The sequence below is a fragment of the Zosterops lateralis genome (assembly GCF_965231275.1).
Source record: "Zosterops lateralis genome assembly, chromosome: 1".
NCBI classification, from domain to species: Eukaryota; Metazoa; Chordata; class Aves; order Passeriformes; family Zosteropidae; genus Zosterops; species Zosterops lateralis.
Window position 1 is genome coordinate 105,793,068 of NC_139762.1, and position 24,557 is coordinate 105,817,624.

The window sequence follows — 24,557 nt, forward strand, 5'->3', positions numbered from 1 at the left end:
AGGAAGCGGCCGCCGGGAGCGGGGGGTTGGCCATGGCCGCCGCCGGGAGCCGCCAGCCGCCGCCCGAGGACGAGGCGCCGGGAGCGCCGGGAGCAGCAGCAGCAGGAGGAGGAGGAGGAGAAAGCAGCGAGGGGCGAGCGGAGGGCGGCGGCTGCTACCTGGCGCTGTGCGCGCGGCCCGTGCACTTCGAGAAGGCGAACCCGGTGAACTGCGTGTTCTTCGACGAGGCCAACAAGCAGGTGGGGGCGGCGGGGCCCTGCGGGGCCGGGGCTGCGCGGCCGGGCCTGGGGCTCAGCCCGGCCCATTGCTGCTCGCCGCCTTGGCTTTGTTCGTGCCCGGCTTTGCTTTGCTTTCCTCCCGCCCCTCGGCTGCCGGGCGTGAGCCCGGTTCTTCCCCTTCACGACCTATCATCGTGCTAGAGGCGGTAGATTTATTTTTATTTATTCCCCTTTACTGATTTATTAGGTTGGATTTCACCTGCCTTACTCTCGCTGCCGTAAGGTCTTTCTGGAATTCATCAGAGTCAGCACTTTTCCTTTCTGTACCAAGTGTCCCCACATGACTGGCAAACTTTGACACTTTGCTGTTAGCTTGATTTCCCTGAATTTTTCACACCTCTTTCAATTCCTGAAATTCAGTATAATAATAATAATAATAAAAAAGAATAATTGCAGATTTCCTTGTGGCACAGACCCAAGTGGCTGTTTCTTGGCTTTAGTGCATTTAAGCAGATTCTCCTTAATATCTGTATGTGCTCCTGAGAGTTCAGCTCGGTATAGCTGAAAGATCTACAGGCTGTCATGAGGCTTATACAGATATGGATACATTCCACTGCCTAATTCCTGTAACCCTTCTTTGGCCTGGGCATTCATGGAGTCAGAACCTTCAGGCTTTCTTCCCCATATAACTGGCATGCATTGCCCCGTGTGTGGACATGGTCAGTGGCCTTTTTGGAGAAGGAGCAGTATTTCTGGGGTGTGTTGTTGTTGTTGCACTCTGTTCAGGATGATTACAGAGTCATTTAGGTTGGAAAAGGTCTCTGAGATCATTTAGTCCAACCTTTCACTGAACACTATCTTGTCAACTAGACCAGGGCACTGCATGCCAAATCCAGTCTTTCCTAAAACACCTCCAGGCATGGTAACTTCACCACCTCCCTGGACAGCGCATTCCAGTGTCTAATCATCCTTTCAGGGAAGAAATTTTTTCCTGATGTTCAACCTGACCCTCCCCCAGTGCAGCTTAAGGCTCTGTCCTCTGGTTCTGTCGCTGGTTGCCAGGAGAAGAGGCTGACCCCCGGCCGGCTACAGCCTTCTTTCAGGTGGTTGTAGAGAGTGATAAGGTCACCCCTGAGCCTCCTTTTCTCTCGGCTAAACAAACCCAGCTCCCACAGCTGCTCCTTGTAGGACTTGTGCTCCAGACTCTTCCCCAGCTCTGTTGCCCTTCTCTGGACACACTCCAGCTCCTCAGTGTCCTTCCTGAACTGAGGGGCCCAGAACTGGCCACAGCACTCGAGGTGTGGCCTCACCAGTGCCCAGCACAGAGGGACAACCACTGCTCTAGCACTGCTGGCCACACTGTTGCTGATACAGGAGGCCAGGATGCCATTGGTTTCTTGGCCACCTGGGCACACAACTTAGCTCTTGTTCAGCTGCCATCATCCAGCACCTCCAGGTCCTTTTCCACTGGGCAACTTTCCAGATATTTCTTCTTATAAACCATTATCTTTGAGGGCCAGTTGAAATACCCTGTCAGGAGACCCTGTATCATAGTGTGGATGTGATATAACAACATAGAAACTGGTTGTTGAGAGCTTACTTGAAAGGTTTCATATTTTCCAGTGTAAATTTATTTCTCTGTGTTTTCTTGTTATCTAAAATAGTTTGATTTCCAGTGTGTCTCTGAATCCTTTGTAACCAGCATTTCAATGACAATTTCCCAGGTGAGAGACCTGTGCAATCTTCTCATCTTGCAGAGATTAAGAGAGTGCGGCCTTCATTTTCTATCTCCATAATACTAATAAGAGTTAAACTAAGTATTTATCATTCTCCTAAGGCTGTGGACTTGCTTGCAATTTATAATCTTGACACCTGCATTTCCTGCCTGAGCATAGCGGACCGGCAGCATCATTGATATTACAGAGCTGTCATCCTGAGCCCTGATCTGTGTGCCTAGTGCTGCTGCACATACAACAAGTACCAATAAGGCATTTGCCTGACTTTCTTTTTCCAAGCTAGGTAAAGTTTGTAACAGCATGATTCTTTTATTCTTTGTTTTCTTATTCCAGCTCAATGCGCGTCGTATCTCTAGCAGGTTTTGTACACATGTATGTGAAGTTGGGCTAAAGGAATTCTCAGTTGTTAGGGCATGTTGGCTGAAACTCCTTAGGTACATGAAAATCTACAGGTTACTATTAAACTATTCCTATTTGATAGTGTGTTCTGACAGGATCAAGCTTCTGGGTCATTGAGTTACATCTCTTCCCAGTCCCCAAGCTGAGTTTCTTTTTGTGTTAAACAATGCCCTGATGTCTTAGAGACTTTTACTAGTACATGACTAAGGGAAATATAAAAGAAACAAAACAAAGATAAAGGCTTATAAAGATTTTTACTGATTTAACTTGCCTAGTAGTTAAGAGTATGCCTACGAGACTGTTGCAGTACCATGCAATCTGACAACTCTGTGTAAACTTGGAATTCCAGACTGTCTCAATCTGAACTGGCAGATCTGCAGAAGAACACAAATTGCGTCTAGTAAAAAAAAAATTAAAAGGTTATATAAGAGGCTTATAGAAGAGGAAGCAGGTGAAGGTTATGACTTTGAAGGAGTTAAGTATATGTTCAAAACGTTTTTTGCAGGTTTTTGCTGTTCGATCTGGTGGAGCTACAGGAGTTGTTGTTAAAGGTTTGGAGGATAGGAATCCCATTTCCTTCAGGTAAGGCACCTTTATCTTGGGATAGAATGATGCAATCTTCAAATTATGTGGTGCTTAGTCCTGATCGACTCTAATGCAGGCAGAAAACTTACAAGTAGTTGTGATCATATTTTGATTTGTTCTTAGATATAATCTTGCAATTAAGAGGGTATGCTTTTCCCTCTCTATGGTCTTCTGGAGGGAAAGGGTAATTAAGCTGTGGCTTCTTTTTTTTAAACAACACTCTTTTATTAAAACATGCTATACATGTGAGAGAGTGATTCCTACAGCAGCAACTTATCCAGGGATACAGTGTAGCAAGTGATGTCTGTGATTGTATTATGTATGTGATTATATATTATATTGTCTGTGATTCAAGCACAGCCTAGATGTAGGTTTCTCATGTTCTGTTCCTTGTTTCATCTGAATTGGCTTCTTCTGTGTCTTCCATTTCTTGTGGAAATATTTTTGCAGAATTTGACAACAGTAAACTATTTTATATATGTCTCTGTTAAGAGTGATGGCTCTTTGTAATCTGCTGTGCATATATAAGGCAGTATTCCTTTATTCCCTATCAATCCAAATATGGATGAAGCAATTTGTAATCAAGATGTGTTTACTGTGATCTCTTGGATATTGCATAGGGCCTGTCCTGAAAGTTGCTGTGTTTATTTTACTTTTTTATTTGATTATACTTGTCAGTCCTGAAGGAGCTAAAAATACTTAGTAAACTTCATGATGTTACACTGTTTTCATACTTGATTGTCTTTCTCTTTGGCCTGACTTAATAACATATGCTGGAGGAACTATATACCTTATTCATGCCAATTGCACTGATGTTTGTTTGGTAAGAAAACGGTTTTTTATTTATTTTAATGGTGTGAAAACAGCCTCACTCTCCTTTTAACATCAGAAGTTCTTCCAGAGGCTGTGTCTTAGTGGGAAAGCAAGGAGGCTTGTGTCAGCTAGCAGTAATTCTGGAAGTAATGGAGCAGATTGCAGGATGCTGGTGTCACAGGAACTGAGAATGCAGGTTTGGATAGTCCCACAAGTCTTCCAGTTCCACATCATAGGCCAACAGAGCTGAGCATTTGCAGTGATTTCAGGTGCTAATTTGTGTGATCTTAGCCAGGATTCTGTAATTGATGTGTTTGAGACTTCTGAAGAGTGAGCTGCCATTTTCTGTCAGTCTGGGTCTTGAATATATTAGTCATGCAAGAGTAATAATCTGTATTCAAAAGCATTTGCATTACACATTTTTTTCTGTCATTGTCTTTTTTTAGGGTATATTCTTTAAGAAACTATTTTAGATTATATTTCCATAACTTGTTTCTTTCTGTAAAGGATGGAGGACAAAGGAGAAGTGAAGTGCATCAAATTTTCCTTGGGGAACAAGATCTTGGCTGTGCAGAGAACTTTGAAGAGTGTGGTAAGAAACCTACACCCTGCAGCTAGGGGATTGGAGCTGGAAATCCTCTACTTCCAGAGTAAAATTCTTTGAGACAAATGTTCAAGAAGTCTGTTGGCTAACAAAAGCTGTAGTGAAAATTCCTCCATCATCTTGAGAGGCTGCTCAGGCAGCATTGTTGTCTTGCTAGTATTGTTATTTAAAGAACAAGTGTCAGGGGGAACCAACTCTGGCAAGGGTGAGGTGGAACATAAGTCAAGTTTTTCTTCTGAATATATATCACATCCAAAACAATTTGATAAACAAATATCTCTTCTTTGGTGTCTATGTATGTATTTTGTCTGTGCTTCATAACTCCTAATACACTTAATGGGTGTTTTTGCAGGATTTTTTGAATTTTATTCCAGATAGCCCTCAGCTAGAATATACACAGGAATGTAAGGTGAGTTAAATGTCCCAAGCTTTATGCTTTATGCTTTGTTATGTGCTTAAGTGAAACTCTGATGTTAGTTTCACTCATGACTACAAGTAATTGAGGTACCTTTCAAAACACTAACATCAAGGAAATGAGATATGTGGGCACTACTGTCTATTGAAATTGACTGAGCAAACAGGTGTTAACAATACCAGGAAAAAAATTGCCTGTCTTGTGAATGTAATTGTTTCCTAGAGGAAGCAGAAATACTGTGGGGGCAACAAATGGGTTTGGTAATGAGAAGAGAGAAAGTGCTGATGGTACAGAAACAGTGGACAGTGATTATATTAGTGCCAGATGTGTTAATGTGGATGTTCTTTCCTAATGTCACTAATAACTAATAGTAAGCTATTACTAGTTTTCATATTATGTTTGCTATTTTTTAATAATCCTTCTAAATTTTGATGATTATTTACCAGAAACAAGTATTATTATTATTATTGTTTGGTATTTTCCAGCTTTTAACTAAAACAAATTACATCTTTTGGGTAATAGAATGCTAAAGTAAATTTTTATACATCTGATTTGCACAGATTCTTTTATTCCTGTAGTCTTTAAAGCTGAAACACTGTCTGCTTCATTATTTAGGATTATGAATTTAAGTAAACCATTCTAGCAAAATATTTATGGTAATGAAACTTCTGAGTGTAATGGTAGTAGATTCCGAGTGAAGTTATGGCAAAATTTCCCACTTAGATTTTAGTTTCTCTCAACATCTCTTCCTGCTTTTCATGTCAGGAACTGGTTGAATTGGCAGTAGAGTTTGAAGCAGAGGAACTTAGTTTTATCTAGGTTAAAAAGAAAATTTGATTGTATAATAAACTTGTAAATCTTACATGCTGCCAAAAACCCAGGCTGTACAGTAATTGTGTTCATATGTACTTTGGGAATCCTTTATAAAAGTGACTGATGTATGCTGAGTGTCTGGTTGGCCAAAAAGTCTTAACTCCAGAGATTGGATACCTAAATTGCCTTTGGTCTTGTCTTTTTCATTTAGTAATATTAGCTTACCTGAATAGTTAATTTTTCCAAGTAAAATAGTGTTTGTTTGCTTGTTTGTTAAAAGACAAAGAATGCCAATATTCTAGGATTCTGCTGGACAAGTTCTACAGAAATTGTCTTCATCACAGATCAAGGAATCGAATTCTACCAGGTAATACAAATAATTCCCGTAGGACATGCTTAGAGATTTGAAAATGTAAATCTGTGCAGCAGATTTACAGCATATTTGAATTCTTTTCTTGTCTCTGTAACTGCGAAAGTGTACTGCTAAAAAAAAAAAACATTTCTGTCATTTGGTTTGCAGACTACAATTTTAATTTTTTTTAAGAAGAATACATTTTTAAGACAGGGCAAATTTATCATTTTCAGGTTTCAAGACCTTGTATAAAAGAGTACTCAACTAAGCCTTGGGAACTCTAGATTAAGAGATGCTCTTAGCTTGCCTGGAAATGAGTATTTAAATCTAATGTGAAATACCACTTCATGCGAAACAAATCAGCATTGGTGAAGATGTGTAAATGCTGAAAAGGTGGCAAAGAACTAATAATTGATTAGCTAGTACCCTTCTGCAGCTTGCAGCTTTCTCCTCTGTTGACCTCGTTGAGTTTCTCTGTGTAATTTCCTTTGCAAGTGTTTTTAAAGATGTCTGATAATTAAATAATCCTTTCTAACATTCATTATGAGGGATATCTAAACACTTCCTAAATAAAAAAAAGTTGTGCACTGCCCAGTAGTTGCAGTCCTGGAGCTAAGACACAATGTTTCTCATTACTGTTTCTAACAACTAGTACTAAAGAAAGTAACTGAAAAGGCAGCATTATTTTATGCTGATTGAGGGAGAAAATATATATTTAGCACCCGAAAGGATTAGGAATGTCAACCTTGCAGGTAAAAGGACCAAATCAAGTAAGTGTCTTTTTAAAGAGGATATTTAAGCCCTTGAAAGGAAGAGAATTGATTTATATATTTAGTTCTCAAAATAAAAAGGATTAAGGAAACTGGAGAATGAAGGCAGCAAGAATATTGTAAAAAGAACTTTTTAATAAAACTTCACCCGTTATATCAAGCCAGGTGTTTTCTTCACTAGGCACAGAACTTACACCCAGATCTGGATGAGTGGGAAAACACAGCACCTTTGAGCTCATTAGGATTTGATGTGTATTATTTCCTTAGCTAAAGTAAGGTTGGGCTTCAGCTGTAATTGTCAGGTTTCTGATTTTTTTTTTTTTTAATTCTTGCGTAGTAAATGTCTTTACACTTAAGTATTTCCTGCTTAATATTCCTTGCTCCTATGCATTACCATTTATGCTGTTGGAATCCTGGTGGTAATATAATGCTAATATTCTGTGTTTCCAGGTATTGCCAGAGAAACGAAGTTTAAAGCTTCTGAAGAATCAGAGTATTAATGTCAATTGGTACATGTACTGTCCAGAGAGCTCTGTTATCCTCCTTTCAACCACTGTCCTTGGCAATGTCCTGCAGCCATTCTATTTCAAGGTAGAGGGGATATGTTCCAAACTTGACATTTTCATTTTTTCCTAAACTGCTTCTTTATCCAAATATTCTATTGCTTGAATTTCTTCCAAGAGGCTCATGTGTTCATATTCTTGTATGACAATAAGTAGATCTATAAGGTGTCTCCTAGGTGATGGCTTAGAATTAGGAAATTCACTCTTCCTTATGTGCTCTTTGGAAAGATGCGTGTCCAGACAAGGCTGGACAGTTGACCTTGAGAAAGGGAAGAAAAAATAGTGGTGACTAAATATTTTACAGCTTAAATGTTTTTGAAGAATTTTTTTTTCACTTAAATAGGTATTTATGATTTAATTTTAATATGAACATTTGCTCTTCGTAGTATGATAAAGAAAACGTAAGGGCCTTTCTCTTGTGATTATAATTATAACCTTCCAAATATGACTGGATGAAAAAGAGATAAAGAAAAAAGGTAGCACTTAAGAAACAACTGTTATCCCAAGCAAGTGAAGGCTTTGTCTAGAGTAGTTACTTCTTTTGGTGTTCTTCCCTGTGGGCAACACTTACTGTTACTGGGAAAATATTTTTCTTTTATCTTGGAAAAAGTGTGTTGTGAAAACCAGAATCTGTTTTCAGTTAATGATGCAATCAGGTGATTTTAAAAATGAAGAAAAGAATTACACCATTTATCTTGCTCCTGTCAGTGGAGTAGGAAGATTTCTGTAGAAGTTTAACGGAAGGGATTAAAAAGCATCTTATTCACATGGTTTTCCTGATTTGTGTTAATCATGTGTAGGGTCTTTACTGCATCCTGAAATGATGTTCCTTTAGGTGGCTGGGAGGAATCTACTAGCCTTTCACATTTTTCTTTTTGACAACTTAGGCTATGGTTCCCCCTCCTTCACATTTTGTGTCAAATTGTAGCTTGAAGCTAAATAATTTTTATCTTGTGTTCGGAAGGTAATCTTTAAAGATCTGAGAAAGGTCCTATACCAAAGTAAGACTTGAAAACAGAGATATTGCAAAGGAAATAGTTCTGTAGTATTCACATTTCATGCTCAAGAATGAATCAATAAGAATAGGAAGTGAATTTCAGTAGAAGCTTTGGAAACTGAAAACTTGCTTAAATATAAATTCCATAGAAAAGGGGAAGAGGAGAGCAGAAGCCTTGGCCAGGAGAAGGGATATGCTGTAAGTATAAGGCAGGAACTAAAGGAGACTGTGACTGGTAGGATGCAGTAATATTTTCTCCTTCCCAGGAAGCAGTTATTTAAGTGTTGGAGGATATACTTTTCTGGAAGAGGGAAAGTAAGTTTAGAGAACTGCTGTTTGAGATCTCCAGACCAATTGTACATGGGATTTGCATACAAATTTGTCTTGAATGAATTAAAATAGAAATATTTTTGTAGCTGAAGTAATAAAATCAGGACGATAAAGCTTCTGAAGTTACAGAAGTGTGTGTTAAGAATCGCTGGGTTTTTTTAAGAAAAGCAAGCACAGAACCCTTTGTTTTGGACTATGACGGCTCTTGGCCTCGTGGGGGCGCTGGTGATACAGCGTTCGGGCGGAGGCGGCTCGTCCCTTTCTGGTGCAGGTCGTGACAGTTCTTGTTTTGCTGTTTAACAGGGTGGGACCATGTCAAAACTATCAAAATTTGAAATTGAGTTACCTGCAGCACCCAAATCATCCAAGCTCAGCCTTTCTGAAAGAGATATTGCTATGGCTACAATGTACGTATCTCACACATCAGGCCTTTCTTGGGAAGCTGTGACAGTTTGGGAATGCTGGGAGGAGACAAGGATATTACAATGGTTGCACTTGTTTCCTGTTTTAGCAGTGCTGTTGCTTCAAAGCACTTCAGTTACTGCTTTGAACAAAGCATCTAAACAACCCTCTTGGGGCAAGATGGGGAGGGGAAGCAAATGGAGAATTCTTATGAAATTGTTCTGGATTACAACAGGAGTTTGGAGAGTGTTTCATTTTTTTAGTTGATGTTTTGATAGAGAAGTCATGCACAGATGCCTAAATTGCATGAGTATAGGCCATCCATTGTGATTTATCAAGTACTGTTTCATCTTTCACTTTTAATTTAACAATTACTTGATTTAGGGAGTCTTATCTCTTCTTTTAGTATAAAATGTTTGGCTCTGAGAGACTGGTAGAGCTTTTAATTGAAAATAATGCTTTAATCCTGTTGTCTTGTTAGATACGGGCAGCTTTATGTTCTCTATTTGAGGCATCACTCAAGGACTTCCAACAGTACAGGAGCAGAAGTAGTGCTCTATCACTTACCCAGGTAAGACAGAATGAAGAAATCTTAGATGCAGTTCACGTCTGTGTCAGTGTTGTGGTTTGACCCCAGTTGGCAACTAAGTACCACCAGCTACTCCCCTAGACACTGGTGGGAGATGCAGGAGAATCAGAAAAAGGTAAAACTCATAGATTGAGATAGAACAGTTTAATAAATGAAGTAAAGTAAAAACTAGTAGTAGTAATGAAAAGTGCATGGAGGAGGGAATAAAACCCATGCAAAGTAAGTGACACAATAACAATTGCTTACTGCCCGGCCTGTCCCAAGCATTGATTTGTGCCTCCTGGCCAACTTCCCTCACTTTATATACCGAGCATGATGTCCTAGGGTATGGAATATCCCTTTGGCCAGTTCAGGTCTGCTGTCCTGGCCCTGCTTCTTGCACACCTGCTCATTGGCAGAGCATGGGAAACCAAAAAGTCCTTGACTTAGAGTAAGCACTGTTTCGCAACAACTAAAACATTGGTGTCTTATCAATGTTATTCTCATACTAAATCCAAAATACAGCACTGTGCCAGTTCCTAGGAAGAAAATAAACAGTGTCCCAGCAAAACCAGGACACAAAGACAATCTTTTGTAGTCTAAACAGGGTTGTTGACCAGTTCACATTTCTCTTTGTTTCCACAGAGAGGGCTCCTGTAAGAAGACACATATTTTAAAGCTGAACAGAACTGGGAAGTTTGCACTGAATGTAGTGGATAACTTGGTGGTAGTACATCATCAGGATACTGAGGTCTGATTTATTTATATTGTGTTGTGCCATAACTTTGAGAAGTTAGGGGCAGGTTTTAATAACTTAGTAATTTAATTTAGAAATTATTTTCCTTTGGGCTTAGCTTGGCCAAAAGCCAAGTAACAAAAGCCAGGAACAAAAATATAATACTGTAAGAGATTCAAATTCAAATTTATCCTTTTATCTGAATGGGCTAATGTATAATCAAGGATGCTGCTTTTTTCTTACGCTGTTTTTGCTTCTTGTCAGTTTCTTATGATGCTTTGCTGCTGCACTGTGTAGGCTTTTAAGGCATTATAGGAAGAGGTAAATTGGATACTAAATTATCAATCCTGGGAAACTTATCATGTTACAAATATTTGAATGATAATGTTTCTGTCACACAAACGTACACTCCTTTAGGAGGAGGTCTGGCTCTCTAAAAACTTGTATGAATACAAACCTTCTTGTGCATCTGGTAGCATAGGTAAGACTTCGTGTCTGTAGTCCCAGGAGTAAGGCTTGGTCAGTGGTTAAGCTAAAGTGGTACTTTGCTCTTAACTTGGGAAAAGACTTGGACTTCTTGGATTATCTTCTCTTGGACAACTTCAAGAACTGGGGCACATTTACCTTCTTAGGAGGATTAGTTGATGTTTCAGTTATATTTCATGTAAATTCTACACATTAGCATTTAACCCAGAGCACTTCCTCCCCAGCGTTTTGGTCAAGCTATAAACATGACTATAGAAACCCAGAAAACATTACTCACTTTGCCTTTGGGAGACACCAGTAATTCAAGTTTCACTGGCACTGAAAGCAAAGCTGCTTTCCCTGGTGGTCTATACTGGGTAGAAGTGTTAGTGACTTGAGTTGAAGTATGAGGATATCAGAGGAAGATAGATAATTTTCCTCAGAGTTTCTAGCATCCTTAACTCTGGATAGTGTCAGTCATGCGTTGTGCAAGAAAGACTGAGAGAGACTTTTTTCTAGGGCATGTAATGACAGTTATAGGGGCAGTGGTTTTAGACCAAAGGGAGACAGATTTAGAGGAGATGCAGCTTTTTACAGTGAGGGTGGTAAAACCCTGGAAGAGGATGCCCCATTGCTGAAAGGGTTCAATGCCAAGTTGGATGGGGCCTTGAGCAGCCTGATCAGTAAAAAATGTCATCAATTCCAGTACATCCCTTCCAACCATTCTATTATTCTTAACAGAGAATAATAGATGGAAATGTGAAAAGCAGACCGAATGCATGTAAATGGGTGATGATTCACATTTGTCAATACTAACTATTTCTTTTTAATTGCAGACTTCAGTTATATTTGACATCAAGCTTAAAGGAGAATTTGATGGGTCCACAACCATCCATCAGTTTGTACTTCCACCTCGATCAATACAACCCTATCAAATACCTGTAGCAGGTAGAACCACTATATAATGAATAACTTAACACTTAGCAAGAGTACTTAAATGTAGCAGCTCACATACAGGAGTGCTTCAGGTTTTAGAAGGCTGGTTACTAACACTTCAATTATACGTATTTGAGAGGGTGAGGAAGGAAGAAGGTAAGAAGCAATTGAGCAGAAGTTGGTGTTCCAAATATGTGCCAGCTACAGAAGAGTTCTGTTAAGGTGGATACTTCCTATAGTACTTTGCTTTTACACTTAAAAAGTGTTGGGTTCCGGGAGTTTTTTGGCCATGGCTCTCAAAGCTTGTGGGCGCTCAAAAGCACTTCATGCTTTTCTGGCTTAAGTCAGGACTATGTGATTTATGAAGTCAGAGGCTGAAAGACAATACAGGCTCAGAATCAAGTTTGAGACCAGTTTAGAAGTAATGCTACAATCATTGTTAGGACTTAAATGCTTAGATTCTTCTTGGATTACATTTCTGTTCTCCAGTCCAAGAAGTGTGACAGGAAGTTACCCTCAAGCTGGGAGTATAGAAATAACCTGTTTCACTAGCAGGTGCTAAAGCAGGGAGGTTCTCTTTGTAAAAGAGAAAGGTGCTTCTATACAAAAAGATCACACATTAAAAACTATAACATCTGAAAGCAAGTGTGATAAATCTCCAGCTGGAGATTTATATTAAACAAATGTTAGGATCAGAATGTACAAACCACTCTTCCTTTTAAAGAGTATACATTTAAATACAGCAAACGGAGTATGTGTATTTAGAATTACAATACTAGAGCTGGAATATTTCTGCATGCCTTATTTCACTTTACTGAAAAATAAAACAACCATGTTTTGAAGGATTTGTTTGCCTTCTCAGTGTCAGATTTTCTTTGTAGATCTGGCTACACAAACGAATCTTTCTTTTTGACTGCATGCTAGAGCGTTACAATCAATATTTACCTTTTCGGTATAAGATACTTGGTTTAGGAGAGCTGCCAGAGTACAACTATTCTTCACCTGATGTTATTTTTTCTGCAGGCCCAGCTTCTGTGACAAATCAGGCTCCTGTTCCCTGTAAACTCTGTATCCTTTAAAACCTCTCAAAAAGTAAGAACCTGATTCTATGTATCAAGGAGGGAAGAAGGTGGCATTTGGTACCTTGACTCCTTAACAGAGCAGTTTTAGCTGATGATGCACATGTACTTAAAGACAAAACAATATGCTTCATAATACCCTCATAATGCTTTCCCAGAGTCTAGTATAATACCACACTTCCTGATTATTTGAGACATGTGTATGAAATTATTGAATAGGTACACCATAAAATTGAAGATACCATTCCAAAACCATGGTTCAAAACTTCAGCAGTTGAAGTGACAGTAAATGAAAGTATGTTAATGGGATTTCCTTCTCTACAGTAATGTAAGTTCAGGAGAAACAGTTTAGCATCAATGTTAACATAGATGTTAAAACCTTAACGTTTAGATTCTTCTTCTTGGATTGTCTTTCAACCTGATATTATCATCAGTGCAAGTGAAGGTAAGTGGTGAGCTCTTGGACTCTACAATATTCAATATCAGGATGGCTAGTTTACACTTTCAGTACACAAAGCAGCTTAAAACTGAAGTGACTTAATAGGTACATCTGCTGAGTTGACTGCTCTTGGTAGTGATAATTAATAGAGGATTAACTAATTCTACTACAACTTCTCCAAGGTAATGCTGCTCTCTAAAATATGGGCTTAGAAAGGCAAAGTAACAGTGTTGATGTGTTTTCATTTAAGGGTGGAAAAATTGTGTCTAGGCCTATACTGTAAAAGGCAATTCACTTTGTTTACTCCTTCAAATCAAGGTTACCTCTGGAGTCTTCAGGTGAAACTTGAACCTGTAGTTAACCTCTTGCTAGATAAAGGAAAACTAATGGATTTCCTTCTCCAAAGAAAAGAATGCAAAATGGTTATCCTGTCTGTATGCTCTCAAAGTAAGTTCAAATGTGTTTTCTGTATCTTGAAAGTACAATACTGCTTATTCATAAATACTCACCTAAATTAGCTCAGCTGTTCTTAGATTTGAGATCACCTCTGAAGCTGCCTTGGATGCCCTTGATTGTCATTAGGATGTCATTTGCCTCAACTGCCCTCAGTCACTATTCTGAAGGAATTTAACAGCATGAAAAAATCTACTTTTCCCCACTTCAATTCAAATCCACCTGACATGATTAAAATGTTTCTTAAAAGTTAAAGATCAGGTAGAGAATAGAGATCACCTTTTGAAAAAGGCAACATTCAAGTGCCTGGTTATTTCTCCTTACAGTTAATTCTTTTTATCTTTTCAGTGCTCAGTGAGCCAGAAAGAGGATCATTGTCTGTGATTGCAACTGTTTTTGACAAACTGAATCATGAATATAAGAAGTACTTGGAAGCTGAACAAAGTTATACAATGGTAAACCATGTTAGCTATAGCAGCTTACAGCAACAGGACAATGTTGTTTGCTTTTCAGGTGGCATCAATGTGAAGGCATGCTTCCTTTCTACTTAGGAAATTTGGGCTTACCCCAAAAGGTCCTGACTGTCTTAGCCTCACAAGTAAAAGTCTACCATGGAAAATGCACTAAGAACCCCTCTTGACACTTGTGTGGCAGGTGCTGCACAGCTCATCTCCAAAGTGATGAGTTAACATACCCCAGTGCTTGAAAGCAGAGAGAAGGTAGAAGCTGAAAAAGCAACTCTGAATCAATAACTAATACCTTGGTTTCCAAAGCACTGATTTCACTGCACACTGTATCATGGCATAACAGGCAGTTCTGATACATTTCAGTTACTTCTGTTAAAGTACCAAATTCAAGCACTAATTCAAAAGAGTACAGTCAAAAAACTCTAAGCCTTAAGGCCTGTATCAGTGTAGTTAGTTAATCTCCTAGCTTTCAGGTATATGAGAGCAGCTGTATTTATATAACTTTTAAAAGCAGCTTTAAATTTAATATGGAAGGCACACTGAACAAGATGCATCTAATATAACATGACCACAGATATGAATTTCCTTGTTAACAAAACAAGTTTATAGTTGTGTTTGAAACAGAAAATAGTCTGTACAACTGAGACTGACATGGAGCTCTACTACACTACAGTTTTCTTTTTAAAAGACTTCTTTTCTCCTAGGTGGTAGAAACAGGCCTGAGTAGAAGTAATCCACTCCTGAAACGCCCTGTCCGCACTCAAGCGGTTATTGACCAGTCTGATATGTACACACACGTTTTATCTGTTTTTACAGAGAAGAAGGTAAGTCGATTTTAAGGGCTAATGAAATAAATTTAAGGGTAATTTGGCAGCAGCCTCTGATCAGCTGATTTGACAGCTTGGAATTGGCTGCAGGAAGCTTTGTCAGGATTAGGGTATTTTGATGCCTATTCTTATGGGGTTATTAACAGAAGCTATGCAAGTTCCACCTAACACTTTTTCTTTGTCCAGGAAGCACCTCATAAGTTCACTATAGCTGTCTTGATGGAATACATTCGCTCTCTCAACCAGTTCCAGATTGCAGTTCAGGTAAATCACTTACGTGCTATGTACACTGCTCACTACATCAAATTACATGCTTTTAGTCCAGTCTTGGTCAGATGTGTAAGTTCTATACAATATACTTTTAGATTGTAAAGACATGTATAAGGACATACCTTTGTCTTCTTCCTACATTCACAGCACTACTTGTACGAGCTGGTCATCAAAACCCTTGTCCAACACAACCTGTTCTACATGCTCCATCAGTTTCTGCAGTACCACGTGCTCAGTGACTCAAAGCCCTTGGTATGTAAGACAAGTAGCTCCAATAAGCTAGTCAGGGAGGTGGGAAGTCTTCAGAATTTCAAGGTTATTTCTACTTTTGCCCTAGGCTTGTCTCTTACTGTCCCTGGAAAGCATTTACCCTCCTGCACATCAGCTCTCACTGGACATGTTAAAAGTAAGCATTTCTGATTCTATGTCTCACGTGGGTTAGACTGGTCCAACAGCTTCCCTGACGAGGCTTGAAGTCTTTAAAACTAGCATCAATCATTTGCATGCATCAGAAGCACTGTCTTACAGCTGTGGTTGACTTCACAGAGACTTTCCACAGCAAATGATGAAATAGTGGAAGTTCTGTTGTCCAAACACCAAGTTTTGGCTGCCTTGAGATTCATCAGGGGTATTGGAGGACATGACAGCATTTCAGCCCGCAAATTCCTTGATGCAGCGAAACAAGCAGAGGATGAAATGCTTTTCTACACCATATTCCGATTCTTTGAACAAAGAAACCAGCGGTTACGAGGAAACCCCAGCTTCACACCAGGTACGCAACAGGCAGTTTGACCAAGATAGTCAGTTGTGCAAACACAACTAAGACTTATTCTACTTCCAATCCAGTTAAGTCTCTATTAGGTGATAAAACTCTTGGCACATTTTAGCCTATCTTTTATACTCACCTTTAAGTGCAGTTCCAAATTAACTTGTCTTACTCCTTGGTCTTGTACACCCAGGAGTGAAGAGCCTGAGCTAAACATAAACTTGCAGATGAACCTGTTTGACTAAGCTCTCACTGCTTAGCTTAGCAGAGCCCTTATCTCCAATTAGTGCTTTCTCCTGATGTCAGTAACCAGGCTGGGAAACCTTTGAGTTCAGTAGTCTATTTCCAATAATTACAAAAATTCAAGGCCTGTTTTATGCTACAGTTCTTCCTTTAAAGGCCAAGCCAAACTGGTTGGGTCAGCCTCTCTGGACATCACTTGCACCAGCAACATGTAATCACCAGACATCCTGTAGGCACAGAATCCCACCCCACACTCTTGTATCTTGACAGTAAAGGGCTCTCACAGCTGTGAATCTGCTGGTTAGATACATGAACTAGATCAAACATCTGCTTCACCTTGAGAATACCAGTCACAGGACTAGAAATACCTCAGTATTCCAATGCTTTCTGTTTGTTCAACTCCGGTACTCAAAACACATTAAAAAGAATTAGTACCAATAAATGAAGGTAAGGAAACTACACAATCTTGGTTCTTGGTTTCTGAGTTGTAACGTGAACTTTTGTCTCCCTTAGGTGAGCACTGTGAAGAACATGTCACCTTCTTCAAACAAGTTTTTGGAGAACAAGCTCTGATGAAACCCACAACATTCTGAAAGACTCTTCCACTGAAATGTATAAACTTAATTTATTGCATTTAAGTAGATTTTTGAACTACAAAATTGCTATTTTATAATAAAGTATATACAAGACATTTTGGCAAATAGTACTAAAAATATTACAACTTGTGATGGCTTCCCTCTAAAAATAGAGACAAAAATTGCATTGACCTGCATTTAAAATTAGTGTCAGTAGTTCAGCAGTCCATTCTCATACACATCACCTCAGTTTCATTGACAAAATGGTATTCAACTCTCACTACAGCTGGTTTAGGTTTCTGGAGGAAAAAGATGCAACCTCTTGAAAACAGAAGTGTTTTAGTAATCATATTAACACATCTAGTTTTAGTAATACTGTTACTTGCGCCACACTTAGCATTTCCTGAGTTTAAAGCTATGTCCAAAGCTGCAGCTGGTATCTTCTAGTTGAATCTGTGCAGGAGTCAAGTCTGTGGTGGTTACAGTGTGATAGTCATAGAATATTGCTGCGCTTCACTTCTTAGGAGTTGGGCCTAAGCCTCAGTTCAAGCAGTCCACTGAACACTGTTAAAAACTAGAAGTAGAGGAGTCTTTCCCGTTCTGTACCTCTGGTCCTCTCTTGTGCAGCACGAGTTTTAGCTTTATTTATTGATGGGCCTGAGGGAGAGAACACAGTTATCCAAAGGCTCCACATTTCAGCTGATCAGTCATCAGAAATGCATGCATGATCTTACTGTCTGCGGCCAGCTTAACATTCAGAAACATGGCTCTGCTCAGCTGGTAATAGCTGTCAGCCCCAACAAAGGCAGTGGTAGATGAATCCTCATCAGTCTTAAGCCCATTAAGTAAAGCTTAGTTTAAATCTGCCTTTAAGAATGACTATACTATACACATGCATTTTCAAATTCAAGAAGACAGTGCTTGGACCATCCTCACTGCAAGGCAAGATTGTTTCTGCGAATGCAGGAACAGTGACCCACAGGAGGTTTGTTGCTCCCACCCACGATCCTGGCCCCAGATTGAAGCATGCTAATCATGGTGCTGTCTGGGGACCACAGGGGCCCCAGCAGCCACTTTCACAGAGCACAACAAAATGCAACCACATGGGCCAGGCTCTGCTTGCTTCAGTTCAGCAAGCCCACAACAGTGAGCCTGCAGTGCTGCCAGTCAGCCTTTGCTTTCCAAAGGACAGGCCACTTGGATGAGAGAGGCACATTCAAGTGCTGCTTTTCATCTCTGCAAACTTTCCCATGTCATGGGAAGTCCAAAGACAGCTATTTTTGTTTGAAGTATGGTATAGAGCAGACTGTCACATCTTACCTATGTAACTAAGCAGAACTGGAAGAAATATCAGTCCGTGTGTTGCTCCCAGCACAACCATAGCTAAATACATCCTGAAGTAGAATACCTTGAAGATTTGAGATTTGGAAAAGGCCAATACTACAATTCCTCCAAATTTGGTCAGCGTGATACCACTGAAAACCTGGCAAAAAAAAGAAGTGCTTAAGTGGGTAATCTGTTTCCTTCAAGTATTTAGCATTTGGTAACATGTCTGTGTAATCTAAGGCTCCTATATGCAACATACCTCCTGCCCTGCCAGTCTAGAACCAAATCAAGATGCACTCAGGAGAAGACTTCAGCAAAAGTTCAAGAGTTTTTTTGGTCCCACAGGACAGGCTCAGTATGATTAAAAGTGCACTCTTGATTTGTGCAGCCATCTAATTAATTTTAGCTTCAGGCAGATACAAGTGAAAGCCATTACTTAATTTAACTCACATTCCAGTGAAGTTCTGTACCTGGGTGTGGTACACAAATCACAAGAGCTGTCCATTCCAACCCCATACAGGTCACTTAGTCTAAGACAAGTGACCTGACACTACAGCCTAAATGCTGAGCCCTGCTTTGTTCTCTACAAGCTCTAACTGCATCCCATATTGACAACCACCTTTTCTAGTCACCTCGAACTATCTGGAAGAGAAACACTTGAATTTTAATGGGACAATTTGAGGTTTATCCAAACTACTAGCTCAGCCAAAGCATTTAGCTCTCCTCTACTATTAGGCAGTAGTAACATTGGATTAAAAATCAATCTTCATCACTCCTATTAGTAGTAGAAGCCTATGTTGACCTTAAGAGCTTCAAGGATCCCAAAAAGTAAAAGCAAGACCATCTTTATGGACTTGAAGACTGTCACCTATAACATTTCTTTAAATAGTAAGGCTGTTACTTGGCTACTCCTTTTCCCCTCCCCACCCAGCAGACACTCACTGAGCTGCCCATGTGAGACAGAGCTTCTTCTGCCCGCTCCACTCTGCTGCCCTTGGTACTGACTGTGAACGCTCTTGTCACGTGACTGCAGAATTCCACAGCGATACCACAGCACTGCAGAGTGAAAGGAAACACATGTAAAAACATCAGTTAGATGAGCACTTTGATGGCAAGGTGCCTACTCAATTCTGGATGGGCTAGAAGAATTCCCAGAACTGTCATCGGCCCCCAGGGTTAAAGTACCATGGGAAGTTACAAGCTTAGCCTTGTTTCCCAGAGGCTGTTGCAGGCACTGTGTGGTGCTTTACCACCAGTCATTATTAACAAACAATCAAACACGAAGTGGAATATGAGATTGTTTCAGAGGTCATTTCCTGAGGTTGAAGCAAGCTGGCTTTGATGCAGTGCACACAGTGAACACTGAACATTAGAATCAGTTTACTACTATTAGCTGCAATAACACTGAATATACATCCTGATTTGATACTGTGACAATTCAGTTGATCAGTCATTTACAACACTAACTGAACACTTGGCTAATCTTAGCCTTATCTAGTAGGCAGGCTTGCTTGAACATAGATCTAATTGTAACATGACCCAACGGTTTACACTAACCCTCAGACCTGCCACAAACTTCTAGAGAAGGTGGTAAGCCAGTGCAACCAATAGCTACTTGCTGGAGCACTTTACCAAGGCTCTTTGCCCAAATGATTTCATCCACTTATGCAGGAAAAATACTGGTGCTAGCACATCCCAGATCTACTCTGTGGAATATGATTACAGCAAAAGCCTTAAGACAAACCTATGCATACTCTCCTTCAGCACAAGTCACCTGTGTTGATGTCAAGCCATACCTAGCCTAAACAGCAGCAATGCAGCTGTTGCTGCAAAAAAAGAGCAACCTCCACTAGATGCAGTACAGCTTCAGTTCAACTGCTGTATCTTGTTAGTACTAGGACTAGTTGTCAGAATAAACTTGTTTTCTCTTCTTCTAGATGTGTTACTGTTCAAAGGCCCATCAAAGTTTAGTAGCAGAATACTGTTCAGTATCACAAGTATATATGCACCAACATTTGGAAAGAGAAGCAAAGCAAGGTCTTGCTGACTTACCATGACAAGATTTACTAATGAAACTGCATTCAAGCTGATGCCCCAGAGCCACATCACTCCAAACATGTTGACGATTATCATAGCAATAGTAATTGAAACCACAACAGCAGCCCATACTTCAAAACCAAGAAGCACAGTTGTCACCAGAAATATTGATCCCAAAGAGATGCAGAGGTTAAAGATAGCATCGTGCACAATTGTCAAGTATTGTTCATAGAAGACATAAAACACACTGTAGAAAAAAGAGAGGTTGCCATTAGCCATCTTCCCTTTTATATGCCAATATAAGATTAGCAGTTCCCCCCAACAGAACTTGGCTTCCTTGTATCAGTGGAATGTCATGTAACAGCCAGCATTCTGTAGGAGTTAACTCCTCATTAACACTTCAAATAAAGATCGTGGCCTCGAAATCAGCATAATTCCCACATTTCAATATAAACAGCTATGGTAGATATCAGAAGGTAGGTGCTCAGATCCATTGTGATAACTGCAGGAGCTAAGTGGACCATAAGTACAGGATTCCTTAATGCAGAGATCAGTATTTCAGATGTATAGATACCAACTCCAATTCAATTTTAGTATACTTGACATTGCTACTACATTTGCATTACATTTAAATAACTTATTTGAAGTCAATACATTCACATCACAGCTTGCAACTACCCATGTCAACATATCTGCTTATGTTTGAATTACTAATCCCTACTATGAAACCTAGGAAATGCCCAAAAATAGAGTCGGATCTACCTTTGTAGTGAAGGATTTAAGTTAGTTATCAATGACAGTAGAAAGAGGCCCATGCTATGGATACAAATTATATCTTCCTAGTTTTACTAGAATTCCCCCTTCTGCTAGACAAAACTCAGGTTTCTCAGATGTTATTAGCTCAAGTATTATATTGCTCAAGTATTTATCACCTGAGCAAGAAAGATCTAACCATACCTGTAAGGAAACACCCTGTAGTTCTTCTCTTTGATGCCCATGGTTTCAGTAATATTGTCTGCTATAATCCGAGCTTTCCTCAAAGCATCAATAAAATCAGATGATGTTTTCAGTACAGTATGGTAAGTCATAAAATAAGTGGCTCCAACCTCAGTTTTGTTGTTTATAAAGTTGACAGCAGAGTTATATGCAGCATGTCCTCTATAAAAACAGGCACATATCAGATGTCAGCACCATTCAAATTTATTAGTTTTTATAACATATAATCTTATGGAATCATAGAATGGTTTGAGTTGGAAGGGAGCATAAAGATCATCTAGTTCCACCTCTGCCATGAGCAGGAAAACACCTTCCACTAGACTACAGTTGCTCACATTCCATCCCACCTGGCCTTGAACACATCCAGGGATGGAGCACAGCTTCTATGGGCAATCTGTTCCAGTAAGTGCCTCACTGCCCTCAGAGTAAAGAAGTTCTTCTTAATATCAAATGTAAACCTACCCCTTTTCATTTTAAAGCCATACCTCCTTTATCATTATCATACTGTTTATCATTACACCCCCTCGTAAAAAGTCCCTCTCCAGCTCTCTTGTAGGTGCCCTTTAGAGGGCTAACAGCTGGCAGTTGTTTGTACAGTTTCCTAAATTATAAAAGCTTCAGAGCACAATACATTTCAAGATTGCACAGGATATTCTAGAATGGACTGACCATAGACATTGTCTCCCTTTGTACAGGGGAAAGCTGCTGCTCCATTTAGTTGATGATGCATTTGTTTTTTTCCAGAAAATAGTACAGAAGTGATGAGACATCAATGTTTATATGGCTTTTAGGAGGACATATTTAACCTCCAGACAAAATCCAGAGCAAGAATCTTTGACACATTGGTCTAAGCAGGGTCTATAGAATAAGGCTCTTACCCTTTGCCACATTTAGGATTAGGGTTGTCTGATAGGAACATTGGCAAAAAGGTCATGAAGTCTTCACCCTGTGGTCTCTGCTTGCCTTCTGGAGTCAGTGGTCGACAACGAGTGCAGGATGGATCGGTGACTGAAGAAATACAGGAAGAACGTCATCTACAGGATCAAGGATTATTTTTCCTAACACTAGTAACTTCTGACTTGCATTACTATAGGATGCAATTCCATAAAAAGCATTTTTACTGAGGAACTAACTGATCCATCCTGAAACTCCATGTAATATTTGTAGTCCTTAATTTAATTGCTACTGAAGCAAGGGCTATCAGAGAGCTCTTACTTGCGCATTTATCTCCATTAGATCTAATGAAAACTACACTCAGCTGAAGGACCTGAACAAAAGCAGAGCACCAAGTTTGTGTGCTCCAAGAAAACCAACAGAAGGATAAGAGTTTTTACAGCAAGTTACATTGGCTGTCTAGCTAGGCTGTTTTCAGCCTGCAGCATTCCAGTAGAATATTTAAGCTCACTCAAACAGCAGTTCAAATAAACTAAGAGGACTCAAGAGTAACTCAAGAGGTTACTGCTTAGAGGAAGAAAAGGTATTCACTGACTCATACCACGAGAAAATGTTTTGGCTGTGAAACTTATAAACCAAGCTAATTCACTAGCAACAAGATGGATGCCAATACCTGAAGCATTGCAAAACTGTCCAGTGGTATTGTAGACTCTACAACAGGATGATTGTGGCTTCACCCAGTCAAAGTAGTCATCAATCCAGGACGATGGGGCATAGCCTATCCTCGTGCTAATAAAAATAACACAACGTCTCCATCATCGGTAATTTTATGTTGAATTCCAAAACCTATCACTTGATCTCTCCAATGCCAACTTATGCTATGTCAACTTATCCTTGTCAAATCTACTCAGCTCTTCATATAGTCCCATGCTCCAGCGCCCCATCCAAGAGCCATAATGCTCAGGTAGCTCAGAACACTGCAGCTAGAAAACAGCAAGAGCTTTTTCACTGCATCCTGTTCTACTGCCAAGCTCAGCTTTCCATTCTCCTGCCCACTCTGTTCCCCATCCTGTTCCACACTCTATTGTCTCACTTTTCAAGCAAAGCTCCTCCTTCAGTTAGGCTAAAATGAACTACAGTGGAAGGAACTGGGAAAAGACTTCCTTGAGTTGCTAGCTGCAGATAAAATTCTTACTTAGCCTCCCTAGGCTAGCCTAGTTTATTCACCAGGTTTAGAAGCTGCTCATGCAGCCATTTTCCAGAATATCACAACCCTGCTGAGAAGTTTTCAGAAATTTTTCTTACTACCATTCCAAGATTCTTTGAAGGATCAAGCCCCTTTTCCAAACCCAAGTACATCAAGGTATCCCACCAGTCCAGACACTCACTCTAGAAGACTGTCACAGCTGCTTCAAACCCCCTCCCTCTCAAACCCACAATATAAAGCAAACAAAACAGAATGTCAGTTTACGACCAACAGACGAGCCAGAGCTAAATCAGAAGGACACACTGTTCAGCTACATCTCTTCCATGCAACTATGCAGAGACAAACATGAAAGACTTACTAGCTACCAATTTCTGCAGCATTGAAGACTTGCTGGACAAGTGAATCATTATTACATCCCATTCCACCACACACCATGTTCTGCCCTTCCAAAGAGGTGTAGTTGTGTCCTTCTTCTAGGACGAAGTAGACAGGGGGACCCGCATGCAGGTACTTGCTGATGTGGCTGAAGTAATCTATTACATATGAGTCCTTCAAGGGAGAGGTTTGAGTTACTGTTATGGAATGTTGAAGGTAGCACAACAAGTTATCAAGGTTTCAATTCATCCACAAACTGCTGAGCATTGACACAATCATAAGACTTACATCTGGCATTGAGAGAGACTGATCCAGTCCAATCTCTACATTGTGCATTACTGCTGCACTGAATGACAGGATACCCACAAACACTGCTATCTGCAGAAAAAGCAAATCCATGGAAGTGAGAACTCTATAGAAACAACAGGCAATAGGACTCATTTGTTAAGCTAATAGGAGCCATGCAAATAGGCTCTAGTTTAAATATGCTACCCAGGCTTAATACAATAGTGGTAATAGAATATAGCTACTCAGAGGTCCCTTTGGAACTGTAAGGAAATTTATTCTTAGAAATCAGCAGTGAAAGTTACAAACACCATCTGTAAATAAGCATGGTAACCTTAAACTGAATCACAGATTCAGCAACAACACTGGAATAACGCACTGTAGAAGGCAACACATGCTGATTTTTCTACAAAGGCTAAAGTAATTTGATTGTCTGCAATTAACTCTTAAATCTGGGCTTTGGACAATCCATGATCAAGCCTCTATTTACCGAAATACTTCTGCAGTTACAAAAGCTTATTTCTATTCTTGTGCTGAGAACAAAAATCATAGAAGCTTCATTTGTTTCACTGTATTGAAGATTTTTCTTCCCTATTTAGGCCTTCAGGCTCACTGC

The 24,557-nt window shown here is 39.8% G+C and overlaps 2 protein-coding genes across 4 annotated transcripts in view; one reads left to right on the forward strand and one right to left on the reverse strand.

Moving 5' to 3' along the window:
* RMC1 (regulator of MON1-CCZ1) lies at positions 1–16,888 on the forward strand. Of its 2 annotated transcripts, XM_083868932.1 has the most exons (20): positions 1–239; positions 2,859–2,935; positions 4,259–4,343; positions 4,708–4,764; positions 5,864–5,950; positions 7,156–7,296; positions 8,899–9,002; positions 9,479–9,568; positions 10,211–10,316; positions 11,603–11,714; positions 12,726–12,770; positions 13,173–13,226; positions 13,539–13,667; positions 14,022–14,128; positions 14,845–14,964; positions 15,154–15,231; positions 15,385–15,489; positions 15,575–15,643; positions 15,784–16,009; positions 16,760–16,888. In XM_083868932.1, exons 1-20 carry the CDS (start codon positions 33–35, stop codon positions 16,837–16,839), a joined length of 2,079 nt encoding a protein of 692 aa, XP_083725058.1. In that variant the 5' UTR covers positions 1–32; the 3' UTR covers positions 16,840–16,888. The 2 variants fall into 2 exon arrangements, with proteins under 2 accessions (XP_083725058.1, XP_083725059.1); XM_083868933.1 differs by lacking the exons at positions 1–239; positions 2,859–2,935; positions 4,259–4,343 and having other exon boundaries at positions 5,886–5,950.
* NPC1 (NPC intracellular cholesterol transporter 1) overlaps positions 16,858–24,557 on the reverse strand; it is a 26,689-nt gene continuing 18,989 nt past the window's right edge. For both annotated transcript variants that reach the window (XM_083868912.1, XM_083868913.1), the window contains exons 17-25: positions 23,945–24,034; positions 23,640–23,830; positions 22,748–22,863; positions 22,059–22,188; positions 21,142–21,342; positions 20,200–20,431; positions 19,090–19,203; positions 18,142–18,304; positions 16,858–17,478 (exon numbers count right to left, since the gene is read on the reverse strand). In XM_083868912.1, coding sequence (XP_083725038.1) covers positions 17,396–17,478; positions 18,142–18,304; positions 19,090–19,203; positions 20,200–20,431; positions 21,142–21,342; positions 22,059–22,188; positions 22,748–22,863; positions 23,640–23,830; positions 23,945–24,034 — 1,320 coding nt within the window. In that variant the 3' untranslated portion in view covers positions 16,858–17,395. The remainder of the gene's footprint in view (positions 17,479–18,141; positions 18,305–19,089; positions 19,204–20,199; positions 20,432–21,141; positions 21,343–22,058; positions 22,189–22,747; positions 22,864–23,639; positions 23,831–23,944; positions 24,035–24,557) is intronic.

Excerpts from the sequence above, each read along its gene's own strand:
- RMC1 (XM_083868932.1), top strand. The coding sequence starts at position 33 with ATGGCCGCCGCCGGGAGCCGCCAGCCGCCGCCCGAGGACGAGGCGCCG. Across the intron at positions 4,344-4,707 it reads AGAGAACTTTGAAGAGTGTG|GATTTTTTGAATTTTATTCC; the intron begins GTAAGAAACCTA and ends GTGTTTTTGCAG. Across the intron at positions 13,227-13,538 it reads TATCATCAGTGCAAGTGAAG|GTTACCTCTGGAGTCTTCAG; the intron begins GTAAGTGGTGAG and ends CTTCAAATCAAG.